This window comes from Populus nigra, chromosome 1 (assembly GCF_951802175.1).
Source record: "Populus nigra chromosome 1, ddPopNigr1.1, whole genome shotgun sequence".
NCBI lineage: Eukaryota > Viridiplantae > Streptophyta > Magnoliopsida > Malpighiales > Salicaceae > Populus > Populus nigra.
In genome coordinates, this window is record NC_084852.1 from 33,442,591 (window position 1) to 33,461,298 (window position 18,708).

An 18,708-nucleotide genomic window follows, 5' to 3' on the forward strand; every position below is an offset into this window, starting at 1 on the left:
ATTTTTTTTTTGAAAAAAATAGGCTTGGTGATTTTTATTTTATTTTATTTTCTATCGAGTTATCCTGATCTTATGTCTGAGCCACGAGTTTGATAAGATAACATAAGTTGACTCAACCTTAATTACTGAGGTTAGAAGTTTTTCATGTAAACTAGGATTGACTCAGGCTATTTTTTTTTTTATCTAATTTAAACCTCTCTTATTTAATAGGCTTGGAATTGAACTACATAATTTATCCTGTTTAGAAAAATATTTTTTTCATAAGTTATTATGATCTCTCTTTTTTTTTAATTTGGTTCTTTGTCTATTTTTTATTATCATCTAATTAAAATAAAACAAACTTATTCAATGTAGTCGGGTCTATGAACCGAGTCACATATTTGTATTCCTTATTTTAAAATGTGTTTATTGTACTTGAATATTATTTTTTACCAAATAAAAAATGAAAATTTAGCCATATAGCAGGATGTGAGTCCATAACTAGTTTTCTTACTATTTGAGGTAAAAGACTAAAAGTATTTAGGCATCATATAAATTTTGTTGCAAGGAACATTGATGTGAACTATTAGATATAGGGTAAAAAAAAAGAGTTGTTATTTAGTTTTTCAGAGGTTCTGGATAAAAAGCTGGTTATAAAATAGGAAAAATGATCATCACCTTATACATTCTATTTAAAGTAAATTATATTGTTGTTTGTTTTTAATGATAATGGTAGTCTAAAGATATCTTTTATTGTGGAATACAATAAAAATTCTAAAAAATTTAAGTTTTTGGATTAAAATAATTTTTTAACTTAACATTAAAGTTTTAATAACTAAGCAGTCACAAGTTTAAATTATATTATCACATTCTTATGTTAAAGAATCAATATAAAAATCATTACATTAATATCATTACAAAAGTTTCAATGAGCAAAAAAAGTTACAAATGTCAACCTTAAATTCACAATTTTATTCTATGAAAAATAAGTATATGATGGTTGCCCCTTTAAGAGGAATACAAGACCTTTAAATAGGCTAGAAAACTCTATCTTTAATAGAAAACAACTTAAAATCTAAAATATAAAGGAAATTAAAACATAATCTAATAGAAAAACTTCTTGTAGAACCATTTCAAAAACATTTGAACACGATCCAACGATAAGATATTTTGTTATCACAATTTTAAGTTACTAACTAGGTTTGACGCAACTTGACTCTTTTTTTTTCCAGCTTAGATTTGTCTTATTGGTTGATAAAAGCATTTACTAAGCTAACCTTATAATTTTTTTTAGTCAAATCATTATCTAGTTGTGTCAGATTCTTATCCAAATACTCAGAATCTTCAGTTTCTACATTCTAACTAGATCATAATAGATATGAATGTTTCATGTTTTAGGTATATACAAAATAAATATTCATACCCTATCTAATATTTATCGGATAAGAAATTTAAATAATTATACCTAATTTTTTAAGTTTTGGATAACTTGAGTACTGATTATTTTTATTATTCAACATAAAAAAATGTACGTATGTGTGGTGAAATTATAAATATTATACTTGTATATCTATATAATTTTAATATATATATATATATATATATATATATTTCATAATATTTATATATATTCATTACCCATCAAATTACTCATCAAGTAATAATTTCAAATCACTAGACCCAGCCCGAAATATTGACTATCCAAATAAAAAATCCATCTATCAAGTGAAAAAACACATTTGCATATCGAACATGCATTTCCAACCATTAAATGTTTTTTCAACATTCACTCTTTCTTGTCTTTTTTTAGTTCGCAACAATAAAAAAAACTTTTTAATTTTTATTTTCTTTGTGTGTGTGTGTATATATATATTTCATTTATTCTATATTTGTATTTATACTAGTTTTCTTTATTTTTTTTCCTACTTAGAATTCAGTTATTTACCTGATTCAAAATGTTTTTTTTTTTATGAAAATCCAAATCAAGATTTCTCTCTAAGAAAATAAAGACTTCAGTTTTCAATTAAATTTGTAGCAAATTAACAAGACAAACCACAAGTCACATCCAATATTCACTAGATAAAAATAAATAAAATCACAGGCCATTATTTTAAGTTTCACACGATTTTTTGGAAAGGAAAAGTAGTTCTTGTCTGATAATGAACAATTTTGCAATATCACCTTTTGTGGATTTTATTTGGTAGTAATTTTGCGTTTGGGTTATGATGGAGATAATCTTTACTTTTATCTATAAAGACATGCTTCGTTGAGTTTTATAGTCACACGGTGCAGTGGTTTACTAGCTTTCTAACTTGTGACTTGTGATTTGCTGATAAAAAATAAATATGTAAGAGTTTTAATGTATTTTTTTATATAAAAAAATCAGAATTGTAAATCAAAATGTTTAAAAATAAATTTAATTAAATAAATCAAGAATTAATTATATTAATAAATGTAAAACATAAAAAAATCTAATTAAAAATTAAACTAGAAAAATCAAAAGATAGGTGTGGATTGATCTCGCAATATGGCTCAGATAACTAGTTGTGTTTATTAAATTAATTTTTTATTTTAAAAAATAATAATTAAAAAAAAAGACTGCCGAAGAATGTAATTGAATAAAAGTGATTGAATAAAAGTAAATAAAGAAACTTAAGTAGTGCTACTTAGAAATAATGTCTCATAATATCATTAAAAAAAAATACTAAAATCTTATTTGTAAACTATATATGTAAAAATTAAATTGTATCACATTAAAAAAACATCATAAACATTTGTTAAAAATGTGTTAAAATTGAGAAAAAAAAGAGCCAATAAAAAAATTCAATAAAAATCGAATATCTAAGGATAAAATTTGTAGACAAAAAATAAAAATACAAAAAAAAAACCTAGACATGCAAGTCTGGCCTAGATGACCCAACATGTCTAGGTCTACGCACTTTGGCTGACTTTTTTTTTAAAAGGTATATGACATGTCGTCTTCTCCTAATATTTTTTTAAAAAGATAAGTAGGCGATGTGACGCTTACTTCTCCTCAATTCCCTACTACTTAGACAATAGAAAAATTAAGAGTGGTGGATTTTTTTATCTAAAAATTTATTTTTGACCTAAAATACCTATAAAACACTCCATATACCTTGATGAACTGTATGTAATTTCAAATAACTAAAAAACTACTCAAAATATCCAAAATCAAATCGAAACTAAAAAGATTTTCCAAGCTCAGATCTATCGTATTAGGTGATAGTAGTGCTAAAGAACACATAGGTGAAACTCTCCTCATCGAATGGATTTTATTGACATAGAAATCAACTTTTTTCATGGATAAAATTTAAGTCAACCAAGATTTTCTCTTTGTACAATCGAAATCCGATCATTTTTTCTCTCCTATTTGAAATATGGATTGAAAAATAAAGTTTTGTACCACAATTGAATTATTAAAGGACCAAAATATTATAATTTATAAAGTAAGTGGACCAAAATGAAATTTCCCCTATTTTTAAATCTGCCACCCTTTTTCTCCATGTTTTACACTTTGGTCCATTCTTTTGCAATTTTATCCCTCCTTGACAATTCTTGAGAAATTGGTAATGGATCTTGCATAAAAGGATGCAATTGAAGAAAAAAAAGTTTAAGGACTAAATTATAAAAAAACTATTATGAATTGTGATTGTAAAAACACCATGCAGTTTAATATCTTTCTAATCTAATAATTACTAATTTATAATAGAAAAAGGTTTTAGTGCAATGATGGAAGTCAAAATATAGGTTTTGATTTGAAATACCCTTCACCAAAAATATCTAAGATTTTGAGAGAGGAAGAAGAGAAAAAACCGCAAATAGACCAACGATGATAAAAATTAAGTTTTGAAAATTGAAAAAAAAGATTTTAGGACCATTAAATTCAAGAAAAGAAAATCTAATGGCTAGAAAGGCCGTTCCCTGCCGCTGACGTAAGTTTAGAATCTCGAAAGAACTTGAGATTCGAAAGATCAAGGAAGAAGACATAAGCACCTGTTTCAAGTTTAACAAACCAGCAATAAGACAGAAGTACCCTTCTAATCCGTAATTAATAACCGTCACGGCCCTCCCACATCGCCCCTCTGCTGAAAAACAGAGGTAATAATACTGTAGTTGGTGTAGCAGGAGCAGCCTGCCCACCTCTTTAGTTCCTGACTGTTTGTGAAGGTGCTGAGCATGATACAATACATCATCAATACTCTCTTTCAATCTCAAAGCTTCAGTTTTTGAAGCAATCAAGAAGAAGAGATACCATAGCTACTCATCATCATATATATAATGAGTAGTTCTAATCTTTCACAACAACCACCACCAGAGGATGAATGGATTCGCACTTACCTAAAATTGCTTCCTGAATGGCAGCCTCCTGCCCTTTATCACCAGGTACCCTCCTTTTAGTAACACATGTCATTTTAATTCATTAATTTTTGGTGTTACCTGAAGCTCCATCTTGGATTCTAGTTTCATTAATCTACCTGATAATTTAATTTTGATGCAAGAATATTAAGAATTTAATTTATTTGTTTTGCTATTTGGGTTCTAAAGTTGTCAAGATGCTAGTTTGCTATAGCTGAATCAAAATTACATTTCTTAATTTTGTTCAAAATTACATTAGTAAAGATTTTGTGCCACTTCAGTGCACGAATAATTGCCGTTTGGTTCTTTTTTTTTTTTTTTTCTGATTATCTTAATTTCTGTGGCAGTCGATGATACCAATTTCAATATCTAGAGTTAATCAATTTGATGCTGCAAGATTGGATATTGAAATGTCAGCTATGTTAAAGGAACAATTGGTTAAGGTCTTCTCTCTGATGAAGGTATCCTTTTTGGTTCACCTTTTGATTTCGGGACATGATTCCAGCGAATATATTGATCTGATGCTGCTGGTGTCAATCTTTAATTTGTTTCTACTATTTTTTGGGGTTAGCCAGGAATGTTATTTCAATATGAGCCAGAACTTGATGCTTTCCTTGAGTTTCTCATTTGGAGGTTCTCTATTTGGGTAGATAAGCCCACTCCAGGAAATGCTCTCATGAATCTGAGGTACAGAGATGAACGTGCAATGGATTCGATAGGAAAAGGTAGGCAGGTTTGCACATTCCATGCTTATGGCATTGCTTTGTGAAAGTAGCTCGGTGTTAGGTGATTGTTTGACTGATAGATTGGCCTCTATGGTTATGTCACTTGTGCAGATTTAGAAATGAAATATAGGCCTACTTCACAAATTTTGATTACATATCTTGATAGCATGTTTAAAGAATTTAGGAGGGATGGAAGGGAGGGGAAGGGAAATTAATTACCCTTCTTTTGTCTGGATTCTGAAGAGGGTATGGAATCTTATTCTCTCTTGCTTGTTTATTGGATTGAAGGGGAATGCATCAATTACAAGATTATGTGTATCTCTTAGAGGGTGGAAAGGCGAGATTGGTTTTTTATGAAGTAATGAGGTTACAGAAGGGAGTTAAGAAAGCAATTCCATTCATTTCCATTGAATAAAGAAGTTGGGGAGGGGCAGTTTAATGAGAATGGGTAGTAAATTCTTAGCCCTTGTTCCCCTTATCTTCTTACTAAAATAATTTCTTTAAACAAGGTTAATCATTAATCATTATATCTCATCCTGTCCCTTCCGTAATGTTCCATTCACCTCTCTCTCAAACAAATTGTAAGTGATGATGACATAAATTTTCTAAACTCTGTGATGCACTTCTAGTTTATTAGTAAATCAAAGATGCGGCTTGCTGCTTGCATATCACTATTTCCACTCACTCATTATAATTTGAACTTAATTTATGTGATAACAAAAGCTATATATATGTGTCTGTGTGTGTGTGTGTTTTGATGGCTCTCCTTTCTTGTTGAACTAGAATGCATTTTAAAATGTATTTCTGTCTACTTTGATTGCTAACTTTCATGTTGAGTACTGTTGGGTTTATAAATGCTCTTCTGGAAAATTGAATGGATGGAAATGACTGCCATGTCTATTTTTCTCTGTTATAGCTGTTAAATAAATTTTAACATACTTTTGCATGTTCTGTATTAACCATGGTCTCCTTTTCTGGGGCTCATGCTGGAATTGCAGAAGTTTGTGATCTGTTTGCCCCTTTGAAATGATATTCCATACATTTTCACAAACAAATCATGGTCTTTATATATTCTTAAACTAAACTTTCATAACTGATATGCAAAGGAGTGAAATGCTTCAAATTCTAGCTGAAGAAGGCACATATGAAGTTCCCTGATAATTCTTCATATCAGCATTGCTTGGCCATCTTTGTTTAACTTCCACTTGATGTATTATTTTGCTTACAGTTAGAACAGGTTTGGAAGGACCTGGACTGACCATTGCACAGAAAATTTGGTATTGCATTGCCACTGTTGGTGGTCAGTACACCTGGGCTCGCTTACAGTCATTCTCTGCCTTTCGTAGATGGGGTGATTCTGAACAGGTAGTACTATCATCAGTGTGCTTTTTTTTATCATCTAAAGAACAATTCACTGGAGCTGGTGGGGAGAAAAGTATTGATTTCTTAGTGTATTTTTCAGAGGCCACTGGCAAGGCGTGCATGGATTTTGATACAGCGTATTGAAGGACTTTATAAAGCTGCTTCATTTGGAAACCTACTAATATTTCTTTATACAGGACGGTATGTTGTATATGATGGTTTCTTGAATGTTATTTCCACAAGAACTGTTAGTATGAAGTGAAGCTGTGCATGTAAATTCTCTTCGTATGAGAGGAAACAAACACACAACTACTTGGGGAAAGGCATATTCAGTCATTATTTGATTGTTTAATTTCAATAACTGCTATTTTTATATCAGCCTAATTTAATGATCAAATCGATTGATTACTTTTGCATGAGATATCATGATGGGAGTACCCATTAAGATTATTCACTTAATCACGCTATTGGATTTGACGATTCTTCAATTTTTTTGTCTTTTTTTAATGCAGATTTAGAAACCTCATTGAAAGAGTCTTGCAAGCAAGGCTTGTATATGGAAGCCCTAATATGAACCGAGCAGTTAGCTTTGAGTATATGAATCGCCAATTAGTGTGGAATGAATTTTCGGTAACTTATTTTTCTTGTCACATTTAGCATCTCAGGTTTTTTGATCAGTATCTTTCTCCCACTTTTGATGATGTCTTGCTGTTGCTATGATGTCTTGTTTCCCTTTCCATTTGTGGTTGAATTCTTTAATTATTAATATCCAATAACACAAAGGGCAAGGAAATAGTGTGGGTTTTTCAAGAGTTATCTGAAGTGTCTTGTCATGCACTTCTCAAGTGCTGTTTAGTCTGTACTGCAATTTCAGTTTTGTCCTAAAGTAGCTCACATTTGAGCTTTTTTCAATGAAGTTGAACCCTCTCATATGCACCTGGCTGTTCATGGTGAAATTCTATCCCTTAGATATAAAGTTAAGATCAATGTGATGACTGAATTTTGTGTGCAAAGTTATTAATATTTTGAGCCAAGTTTTAGTAAATTTCTTTTCAACTGGATATTGTTGTGACCAAAGTCAAACTATGTGAGCTCACAATGGTGACCAGAATGAGGTTTGTTTGTATGGGTTGAGGAGGAGAAAGTAAAGGTGAAAAGAATAAATGACTAAAGTTTATTATAAAACTCTATTTTGGAGTTCCTGAAAAGATGGTGTATTACATAGAAACTCTTGCTCCATTATTATTTTTGGATTGTGCTCGGCCAAATTAAACATGATAATTTTATATCCCTTACAGAAAAAGGATAACCATTCTTGGGGGTTATGTCTTATAGAAAGAAAACAAACACTAACCTTGGAATTATAGGCTCACAATTAATTGAAGCCAAGGCTGTCTGGTCATGGCTTTTGGAATCAATGAACCACCCATGATAAATTGGCTGAACACTTCTTGTTGTATGTTCTTGAAGACAATGTAGAAAGTATATTGGGTAAACTATATTCTAACCCTTGTAGATTCTGCAATGCTCTACTTCAACCCTATAGTAAAAAATTTCCAATGTTGACCTTAAAGTTTCAAAAAAGTTTCAATGTGGCCCTTTTGCATCAAATAACTAATGGAAATTAATGGCAGGACCACCTTTTGAATTCTTTTGTTGAGTATTTTTGGACTTTTAAGGGTTTTGTGGAATACTAACTCATGTATGAGGTTATGGGAGTAAAATTTAAGAGAAAAAAGAAAATATGACTACGCAAAACTGAAAAAAGTGAGCATTCCATGAGATGCTGCTAGCTATATAACAGCTAGGGCCCAAATTAGAACTTTTGGGGAACTATAGAGTAAACAGTGGGAAATTTTGATCTATAGAGGCTGAACTGGAGTGGACGTGTCTGAACTGGAGTGGACGTATCTGATCAATGAATCCTCTTTCTGTGTGATTGACCAACTTCAAGCTGTATCCATTATCTGCGTTTTACTCCTAGTGTACTTTTCTTAGTTTCTCTGAATTAACAATGTTATGCTGTTTATTTGGAGTGCTATAGCTTGCGATGAACATTTTGGACAATAGATTCACAATTCTCAGTGGTATTTGTGTTAACTCCACATGGTTATGTGAATTAACAGTTAGTGATAATGCAGTTCCATTCCCAAAAAGTTTGTGTTTCTGAAGCAGAACCACCCATATTAAACAGGATAACGTTCTTGCTAGACATGATTGAAGTTTTGTCTTTTGGCTGCTGCTTGAATTGCCAAAGTTTATGTACCAGCCATAACACCATCTGCCCTGGTAATTTGTTATGTATTTCTTTGGCTTATGTGCAGGAGATGTTGCTGCTGCTACTACCTCTTCTTAACTCGTCGTCCATTAAAAAATTTCTTCGCCCATTTTCAAAGGATAAATCTTCAAGCTCCAAAGTAGATGCTGATACTTGCCCCATTTGCCAGGCAATTCCCACTATTCCATTTCTTGCTCTTCCCTGTCAGCACAGGTATACAACTCTTTTCCCCTTTGCTTTGATTACATCAACTTTTAGGCAACCACTTTTTGGGTAGGGCCTAAACAATGCAGATCACATTTTTTTACCAACTTTTTTTTCACACTGCATGACGAAAGCCTAGGGCTTAATTGCAATTTCTCCATCCTTGTAATCGTACTGGCGTTGTCAGTAAATACAGTTACAAATTGGAAAATCCTTAGCATTGGCCGCATTTCGGCATGCCTGGCTCAAATTTTGTTCTACCACAGGCCAAATCTACATTCTGCCTTATTTTTATCCCCAACACATGCCACCTCAATCAGATGTTTGTATAGAATACTCGTGCTAATTTGCTTGGTTTTGAAGTAGATTTTCCAGTTCGGCTGAATTTCTGTGGTGACCTTTATTCTTTTTTGCCTTAATAGACTGAATTTTTCTTGCTGTTAGGTACTGCTACTACTGCCTTAGCACACGATGTGCTGCAGCTACATCATTTCGCTGTCCCAGATGTGGCGAGCCAGTGGTTGCTATGCAGCGCCATAGCGGTTTAGCCAGTAATACAAGTCCCGATCAGTGATTTAGGGTAGTAGGAAGGAATTGTAGACTACTGTATAAAATATGCCTAGAAATAGGCATACAATATAATCAAGTAATCGAGATTTCTCTGTAGAAGTATTTATTCTCCTAATCAAGTTGGGGAATCATTCTTTGTCATCTTTATGTGACCACGAATATTCTTTTCAACGATAGGTCAATTCTTCAAAAACCAGGATTACGATTTCTTTCCTGATTACTGGTTCAAGTGTTCTCTTTTTGTTTCTCTTGGGTCCTTGGAGTTTCGTAATGCTTCTTCTTTTCGTTTTAAAACAAACGAGTCTCTATGAATGGCTGCAAACACCATATGATGTCAGCAATTTGTGGTCAAGGTGGTTGGTTTTGGTTGTTTTTTAAAGTGTTTTTTGTTTGAAAATATATTAAAATAATATTTTTTTTATTTTAATTTTTTTTAACATAAACATATCAAAATAATTTAAAAATATAAAAAAATATTAATTAAAAATAATTTTTTTAAAAAATATAAAAATAAACAGGTCTGTCTCCAATTCATGGTTTATGAGTGGAAGCGTCTGCACAATGTCATGCTATCTGTACCTTATCCAAGGCAAAGACAAGTTTGGGGAGATGGAAAAAATGGTGGGTGGGCTGGCCTCAAATTTTTTTAAAAAATAGAGGTACATTCGTACACTATGATTGCTAGAGTTATATAAAATACCATTGCACTGGCTCTTGAGGATATAATTTATTATTTTTTTTTATGAATTTATTGGTCAGATTTGATTGGGGGTATTTTAATTTTTATATTATTTTAGCACGATGTAATTATTCAATTATTCTTAGAAGCAATTTTCAATTCACTGTAGGTGTAAGAGTGTTTTTGTATTTTTTCTTTTTCCAGCTTATAAAGTTACTAAAATACCCTCAGAGTACAAATTTATTTAGCTAGCATACATGGACGTTTTTGTCTTTCAACATTTTTTTTTATCTATCAAGTTTAGTAAGAGGTGCTTTTGTAATTATTATTATTATTATTATCTTCAAAATTTATTTTATTTTCTAATTTCATCACTCATTGTTTTATTTTATTTTTTTATATTAGATTTGATCCCTATTATTTTAATTGCTATTTTTTTTAGTTTACAATGATTGAGAATTTTACTTTGTGATTTTTTCGGACCTGTCTTTTATAAGGTTATCTGGTCTTATGACTCGAGTTATGAGTTTAAAAAATTAGCTCAATTTGGGTTTTGTTTTTTTTTTTAGTTTTTTTTCTTTCTTAAATTGATTTTTTTAAAAAAAAATTATGTTTCAACATTAGACAATTCAGCTTCAGCCTTGTGAATTTTTTTTGTTTTTCTTTTTATAAGGTTATCTCAATGTTATATCTGAAGTCATGTCTAAGTTAAGTTAACCCGAGTTAACTCGAGATTTTTTTCTAATGTTTTTCTTAATTGATTGTTTTTAGTTTCCCTTTTCATTATTTTATTTGCCTGAGAGTTGACTTTTATTGTTTTATTTAATTTTTTCTACACGGAATCATTTTGGCCTTATAATCGACAACAAGTTTGACATGCTAACTATATTCAAGTGTTTTTTAATTTTTTTTTAATTCGTACTTGTGTTTAATTTGTTGGTGATTAAGTTATAGAATTTTTCTCTCATTTTATGAAGTTATCCCATTGTTATTTATTTTTTGCTTTGTTATCAGATAAAATTATTAGATTTTGTAAAAATATTTAAAGCGTATCTTTTGATAATATTGATAAACCTTTATTTTTTTAATTAGTCATTTTTATTTTTTATATATAATTATATTATTAAATTAACAATTAAATTTATTGAAATTATTCGAATGAATTTCGTAACAGAATCCCATAAATTTTTCGTACTCTTTTAAAAAAACTATAATCACATTAGTAGCATTACTAGAATATTTCTGACAGATAAATGACCAATCTATAGATTATGAGCCCCATGGCCTTACTTTCCAGTCAACAAGGTTCCCAAGAAGCTACAGTACTTGAGAAGAAATCAATGTCTGTTTTGCATCACATCTGGTCCAGAACTGTTATTCCTGACTAGCAAGTTTGTCAAATTATATAATTTTTGTCCATAGACATAGGCAAGTTTTAGAATTAACTATTTTTTTTCCCCCTAAGCTACGTTTGTATTATTTTTTTATAACCTTAAAAAAACATAAAAATGTTAGAATGAAAATAATTTGATGTATAATTGACGAAACCTTTTAAAATATTGCGGCGGTAGCATACTAGATAACATATTTTTTAAAAATATATTAAGATGTCGACAGCGTAAATTAACCAACGCCTATTTAACCTGTAATTCAGGATATGAGCTCGTGATAACTTCATGGAATCAAAATCAAAACAAAAACAAATTAGAAAACTCAATTCTAATTAACTAAATATTCAAAGCTTAAAATAAAAAAAAATTCAATTAAAGAAAAAACCCAAAAAATAAATCAAGCAAATCTAGATTAGAAGCCTATGCTATACAGTGACTCGGATTAAATTGATTCTAACATAAAAAAAGGATGCTCAGACGATGTCAATATATTCAAAGAAAATTTTTTTGAGACTCGAGTCATTGACCTGACTGGATCAATTAAGTTGAGTTAATTCAATAATATGATTAAAAAAAATAAAGAACAAAAAATAAAAATACTCGAAATAACCCGAGTTATTTTTAAAATTAGTAAAAAATCCTACAGAAAGCCAAAAAAAAATTATGGATCCCAATCTTCAAATAAATCAAATGTTAAAGGATGAAATTGAAAAAAAAAAACATGAGCTTAAAAAAAAACAAATGAATTTTTGCCTTACACTATGCCGTGAGCTAGATATTTTTGTTTAATCTTTAAAAAAAATGTAAAAAAAATGAAGATGGTGACATATTAAACACTATTTTTTTTTAATATTGAACAATCAATTTAATTTAATTCAAGAAAAAAATTCTTTAAAACAAAGATAAATCTAACAAATAACAACAAATAAAAAGAACTAGGATAACCCGGGTAATTTTTAAAATCAATGAAAAATCCTATATAAGAAAAAATAAAAATAAATTATGGAGTCCAATATCCAATCAAATCAAATGCTTAATGAAAAAACTGAAAAATATGAGTTTTAAAATAAATAAATAAATAAACTAGGGCGAATCTCCTATACATGAATTAAACTTTCAAATTCACATCTTCTTAAATCCTAAACCCGAGATCAATCAAAAAACTCAATTAATATTGAAAGATGAAATTAAAAAAAAAATTGAAAAAAACCTGGTAAGACACAACAAATAACAATAAAAAAATGAGGATAAAATTTGATATGTTAATATAATACATGAGGATGAAATTGTAAAAAAAATCAATTTTAAAAGTCATCCTAAATAAAATAAATAGAGATCAAAGTAATTGAGACCAAATTTAAAATTTAAAAAATAATGGAGGAAAAAATTGAAAAACAAATTCAATTCTATGTAAAATAAACAAAAATAACAATTAAAAGAACATTTATTAAATTCTAAGGACCAAACAAACTAAAAGGATGATGCGAAATGTGGCAAGGCTAGGCATGAAATCCAAGGAAGAAAAAGAAAAAGAAAGATAAAAAAAAAAGAGAAAGTCAATCGCCATCAAATCATAGATCATATTGTAACACACACCTTTCATAAAGGTTTTAACAACCGTGTGGAATTAGATAACACAAAAAAAAAACTTGTTTTTCACTTACGTGATCCAACACATGAACTATTCAAAGATGACAAGGTGATTCACTTGCTGGTATATTCATTCCATGAATATATCAACAACTTTACTTTTTTTAATTAAATTATTGAATCACCCTTGGGACCACATAATTATTGTAAAAAAAACCCAATGTAAAATAACTAATATGCCCTAAAGTCAAGCCTAAGAATTTCTTCCTTAAAGGGTAATAGAGTAATCACTCCATGCATGGTAAAAGAAATTATCGAAAAACCCCTATTGCTTTTAAGAATAATCAAGTAATCTAGCTGTTTAAAAATTATGAAAAGACTGAAATACCTGAATTAATTCTAGAAAGAAAAATGAACCCTATGAAAAGATTCTTTTACCCTTTAAGAGTAGCTCTTTGGTTTTTCTAGTGAAGAGAAAACATATTAGTTTACTATTATAATTCATAGAAAACAAAACTAAGTGTACAATACTTTTCTCACACCAAATAGTTTCTGTTACACAGTTTATTTTGGCGGCAGGTAATGAACTGACTATACCTCTTTTCTGGTTTATTTAGGCGTCGTTTGATAGACATGAAAAGTACAATCAAAAGGAAAATCACTTTAATCAAATATCATTTGCCCACAGAAGCATTCCCAACAACCATTGTATGGAGCCTGAAAGTGAAACTGACGTAGGAATTCGTATATCTATGGGATATTCTATCTTAGTAGGAATAACTACCTCTTTGTCCCAACTTCAAAAATATGCATGCATTTCCAAGGTGTTCTATGAAAAAACTTCTGATTATATATATTTATATTAAATAAATTAAAAATTATTCGTGCCAATAAAAAAAAAAAAAGATGTTAATGATAAATAAAAACTAAACTTGAAAAATTGAGAAATAAATATAGATTAAGATATTTGATTTCATAACACAGGCTATATAAATAGTTGTGTTTAGAAATTTTTTTTATTTAATCAAACAATTATCCGTGCCAATAAAACGTAAAAAAAACATTAATGATAACTAAATACTATACTTGAAAAATAAAAAAGACAGATGTAGATTAAGATATTTAATCTTGTAACAGGAGCCAAGCGTCTAATAACTTTCTTTTTAGAATAAATTTTTTATTTAATCAAACAATAATAGAATTGGCCCAAGCTACACCACACGTCAAAGCAATTTTTTTCAACACAAAAAAATATCTAGGCATCATTAACATGTTTTCTTAAAAAAAAAAAACAGATTTTAGCTATGAATTCAAAATCAATTGCATAGTGGGTGATATTTTTATTTAATATTATGATGAAAATATGTTGAATTTAACTAGGTTAACATGTGAAACTCGCAGGGATGATCTTGCAAAAAACAAATTGAAAAACTTAATTTTCAATTAACTCAAAGTTGAATAATAAAATTGGTACAAAGCAACACTTAATTAAAAAAAACAAAGTGAACTCAAGTCAACTAACCAAATTTATGACATAGGTCATATACATTATCAGATTTAATAAAATTTTGTATCCAAAAAATTATTTCTCATTTAATTATACGACAATAAAACACATAAGAGTGTTTTTGTATTAAATATTTTTTTAAAAGGAAATAAAAACCAGAACAAACACGTGAGACTGAGATAGCCAAAGTAGATCATTGATAAAAAATGATGAAATTGTATTTTTTCTAGTTTTAAGTTAAATAAAAAATAGATAATTGATAACAAAGGGTAAAATTGTATTTTTTAAATTGAGATTAAAAAAAAGCATTGAACAACGAAAAAGAAAAAAATAGCTAGATGATGTGATTTAACTTGTCAAACCTGTGATCCAGATTATAAACTTAACAAAGTTCAATAAAGTTTTTTCTTGAATTTATATTTAATCTAAATATAAAATAGAAAACATTTGAAAAAAACATAAAAAAGAGCCAAAAAAGAGCCCAAACATGTGGGTTTATAGCCTAACATGTTATAGGCCCCTTAAAAGGAAAAGCCCAAGTGTCTGGGCCTCCAAGCCCAGGCTCGCGTGCTTGGGCTTGGTTTTAGTTTTAAAGGGGTGGATGAAATTTTGAGAAAAGAAGAAGAAGAATCAAACACCACATCTCATGCAAAGGCAGACGACATATTGCTTGCTAGCTCAAATTCTGACCATTAACGTGGTGACCGAAAAATTAGGGCAATGAGTTGTTTTTTTTTAAAACCAATTTTTAAGCCATTTTAACCCAAAACTACCTTATCAAGACCTTTAGAACATCTATAAAACAATTCATTAACCCAAAAAAGGGTCTAAAAACTTGAAATCAAATTAAGTTCTATTTATCTTTCTCAACTTAAATATGTTGCTTTAGGCAACATTAAGGCTCCAAACAACGACCTTCAAACTTCATTTATCTCATGGAACTTATGGACACCAAGACCAACCATTTTAGTAGTTACAGTTTGCATGAACAATGACTTTTCCTCTCAACATTGGAATCTGAACATATTTGTCTCTCTTTTATTTAATCAAGTACTAAAAAATTATAAAAATCATTTTTTTACCAAAATTGAATTGCACAAAAACCTAGGAAATAAAAGGGTATAATTTGAAAAGATGAAGGACCAAATTGAGTTTTTTGCAAGAACTTTGAACCAACAACCCATTTTTAGTGTCTTTTCCACATTGATCCGCATTCTTTCAATCTTGACCTTAGTCAATAAATTTGAATTAATTGTCCTTTAACTTGGCCATAAAAGGATGCAATCACCTAATAAAAAGTTTAAGGATCAAAATAAAAAATTAGAAAACTTTTCAATAGTAAGTCTACAATTAAATACCGAATGTTTTAGTGTTTTCTATAATTATTTATGATCAAAGCCTCTACAAAATCAAGCAATGTCACATCTAACGACAATTGCAAATTCAACAAGATCACCACAATTGCTAAGAGAATTGATAATATCATGATCAATCCTTTTCCATTACTGTTGCTTGTGCACTCTTCCCCATTGAAGAACACTTTTGTAGGAAACATATCTCCAGCAGCAATATTTATTCCTGGTATACCTTTCTTAGTGCCTGTTTGTTTTTGCGTTTCAAAAGTACTTTTGAAAAAATTAAATTTTTTATTTACTTAAAATTAATATTTTTTTGGTGTTTCCAGATCATTTTGATTTGCTGATATCAAAAATAAATTTTAAAAAATAAAAATATTATTTTGATGTATTTCTGAGCGAAAAGCACTTGAAAAAGCAACCGCAACCACACTCTCAAATACCCTATTAGTAAATGAGATTACAATTTTTTGTTTCCTAGGAACCCTAGGATCCTTTTATGGGTTGGCTCTGGAAATTCGGGTATCACCCCCTCTTTTTTTATACACAAAATGTTAGAGTTTAAAAAAAGGATCATCATGCTTATATTTCAAATGTACTTTTTTATATTGTACATGACGTGTTTGATGAAATACAAAGTTTTAGTTGTTTTTGATTCGTAACAAAGTTATAATATTATTTTGATGAAAAAGTTATAATATTAATATTTAAAAGGCTCTTTAGTCATTAAAATAAATATAATAACAAACTTGTAAATAATTAATTTTTTATTTTTTTTAGGTGTAAGAGGTTGAGGATGTAAACTTTTATTTAATACGTAAACTCCAAGATATAAAGTATAATTCTCAAAGTACAGAGGAAAATTAAACGCGTGATCACACTATAGAAGGATTTTTTTGTTGTTGTAATTATCCCTTTCTAATCCAATCTTCATTCCTTTTCTTATAATTTTTTAGGTCTTTTTATAAATTATTTTTTTTTTCAATTTCATCTTTCGGTATAGGGTTGGTTGGGAATTGGACTTCATGTTTTTCCTCGATTGGGTGATCTCTGTTTCATGACCCAAATCGTAGATTTAAAAACTTTACCTGAATTAACATCATTAATTTTTTTATTAGGGTTTATTTTTTAAAACTATTTTCACTTCATTTTCATCCTTCCAAGTTTTTTTTTTAAATCAGGTTTCATGATTTTCTTTGATTTCCTTTCTATTCGGCTATCTCGATCTCATCACTAGGATCGCAAGTTTGTTAGGTTAGTCGCATTGACTTTAGTTCTTTTTCTAGGTTGTTGCTTTTTTAATTTAATAATTTTTCAATTTTATTCTTTAACAATGAGTTGCTTTAGAAATGAAAATCGTTATTTTTCCTAGTTTGCCTTCTATTAGGTTATTTCATTTGCATAATTTAGGTCACAGGGTTTGACAGGGTTGCTCGGTTTGCTTGTGCTTTTTTTTTTTCATGATTTTTTAAAATTGAATTTCTTTCAATTTCATGCTTCTGCATCAAATATTTTAGGAATTTGGCCTCATCATTTTTCTTATTTGCTTTCTCTAGGCTTATTCTGGTTCAATGAAACAGGATGCAGATTTTTCATGCTCGGTCAAGTTTAATTAGGTTGTCTTTTTCTTTTTTCATTTACCAATTTTGATATTCTATATTGGGTTGGGTTTTAACAAAGCTCCATCGTTTTCTCCTTTTGTTGATGATTTTTTTTCTTTAGGTTCTCATGAGTTTTCCATAATTGGTCAATTCAATATCGTTGCATTTGACCAATAGACAAATAGTCAATTGCTTTTTCTTGAAAGAAACACGAAATGATTTTGCACGGTCAAGGTAAAGATCACTCTTTTTTTTGTCACTCAATTTTTTTTTTCAATTTGATCTTTTCCCATTGACTTTATTTGGTATTGAACTAAACATTGTTTTTTTGTTGCCTAAATATAGAGATCCCACGATGTCAATTGAAACACGATTAAAATTTGGTTTTGAAAAATAAAGTTCAATTTTAGTGATTTAAAACAATTAAAGCTTGAGGGACCAAATATAAAATTGAAAACCATTATAGGGATTGGGGTCAACAAGCAGTGAAAAAAAGGCTAGTAAATGCATTGCATGCACCAACATGTGAAGGAAGCCAACGCGATCTGGTGTTGCACGTGTCTTCCTCCGGTCATCTTGGTGGTGCAACATGTATTTTTATAGAGGTGTGTGGAGGATCTATTTTGTTTTGTTTTTTTCCTTCTCCCATCTCTTTTATTTCTAAAAATAAGAAGGGGTATTGTCATTTTAATTTTATGTCAAATTTGTTTCTCATTCATATAATTGTTATTTATTTTTTATGTACTTTTTTAAATGGTTTTTTTTTAATTTCATATTATTTTTTTTCATTTTAATCTTTTAATATTTAGCTGGTTGGGGATTGCGCTTCATAATCTTTGAATTTTTTTTGTAAGGGGTTATCTCAATTATATGATTTGGTCTGCAAGTTTGGCAAGCTGCTCATGTTTTTTTCATCTTCTTTTTCTTAAAGTGGATTTTTTTTTTAGTTTCACCCTTTAACATTGGGTTGGTTTGGAATGTGAGATTCATAGTTATTTTCAAATTTTCTTTTACAAAGTTATCTTAGTCATGTGATCTGAGTCATGAGTTTGAAGAGTGAGCTCAGGTTGACTCTGGTAATTTCTTTCAG

General features: G+C 29.5%; 1 protein-coding gene across 2 annotated transcripts; it reads left to right on the plus strand.

The window, feature by feature from the left end:
* The first annotated feature begins 3,951 nt into the window (after positions 1 to 3,951).
* Positions 3,952 to 9,710, plus strand: LOC133688557 (peroxisome biogenesis protein 2-like). Of its 2 annotated transcripts, none has more exons than XM_062108069.1 (8): positions 3,952 to 4,383; positions 4,704 to 4,817; positions 4,928 to 5,081; positions 6,310 to 6,446; positions 6,532 to 6,644; positions 6,956 to 7,073; positions 8,768 to 8,934; positions 9,370 to 9,710. In XM_062108069.1, the coding sequence occupies exons 1-8, from the start codon at positions 4,279 to 4,281 to the stop codon at positions 9,497 to 9,499; spliced, it is 1,038 nt and encodes a 345-aa protein (XP_061964053.1). In that variant the 5' UTR covers positions 3,952 to 4,278; the 3' UTR covers positions 9,500 to 9,710. The 2 variants fall into 2 exon arrangements, with proteins under 2 accessions (XP_061964053.1, XP_061964061.1); XM_062108077.1 differs by having other exon boundaries at positions 3,966 to 4,383; positions 6,544 to 6,644.
* The last annotated feature ends 8,998 nt before the right edge of the window (positions 9,711 to 18,708 follow it).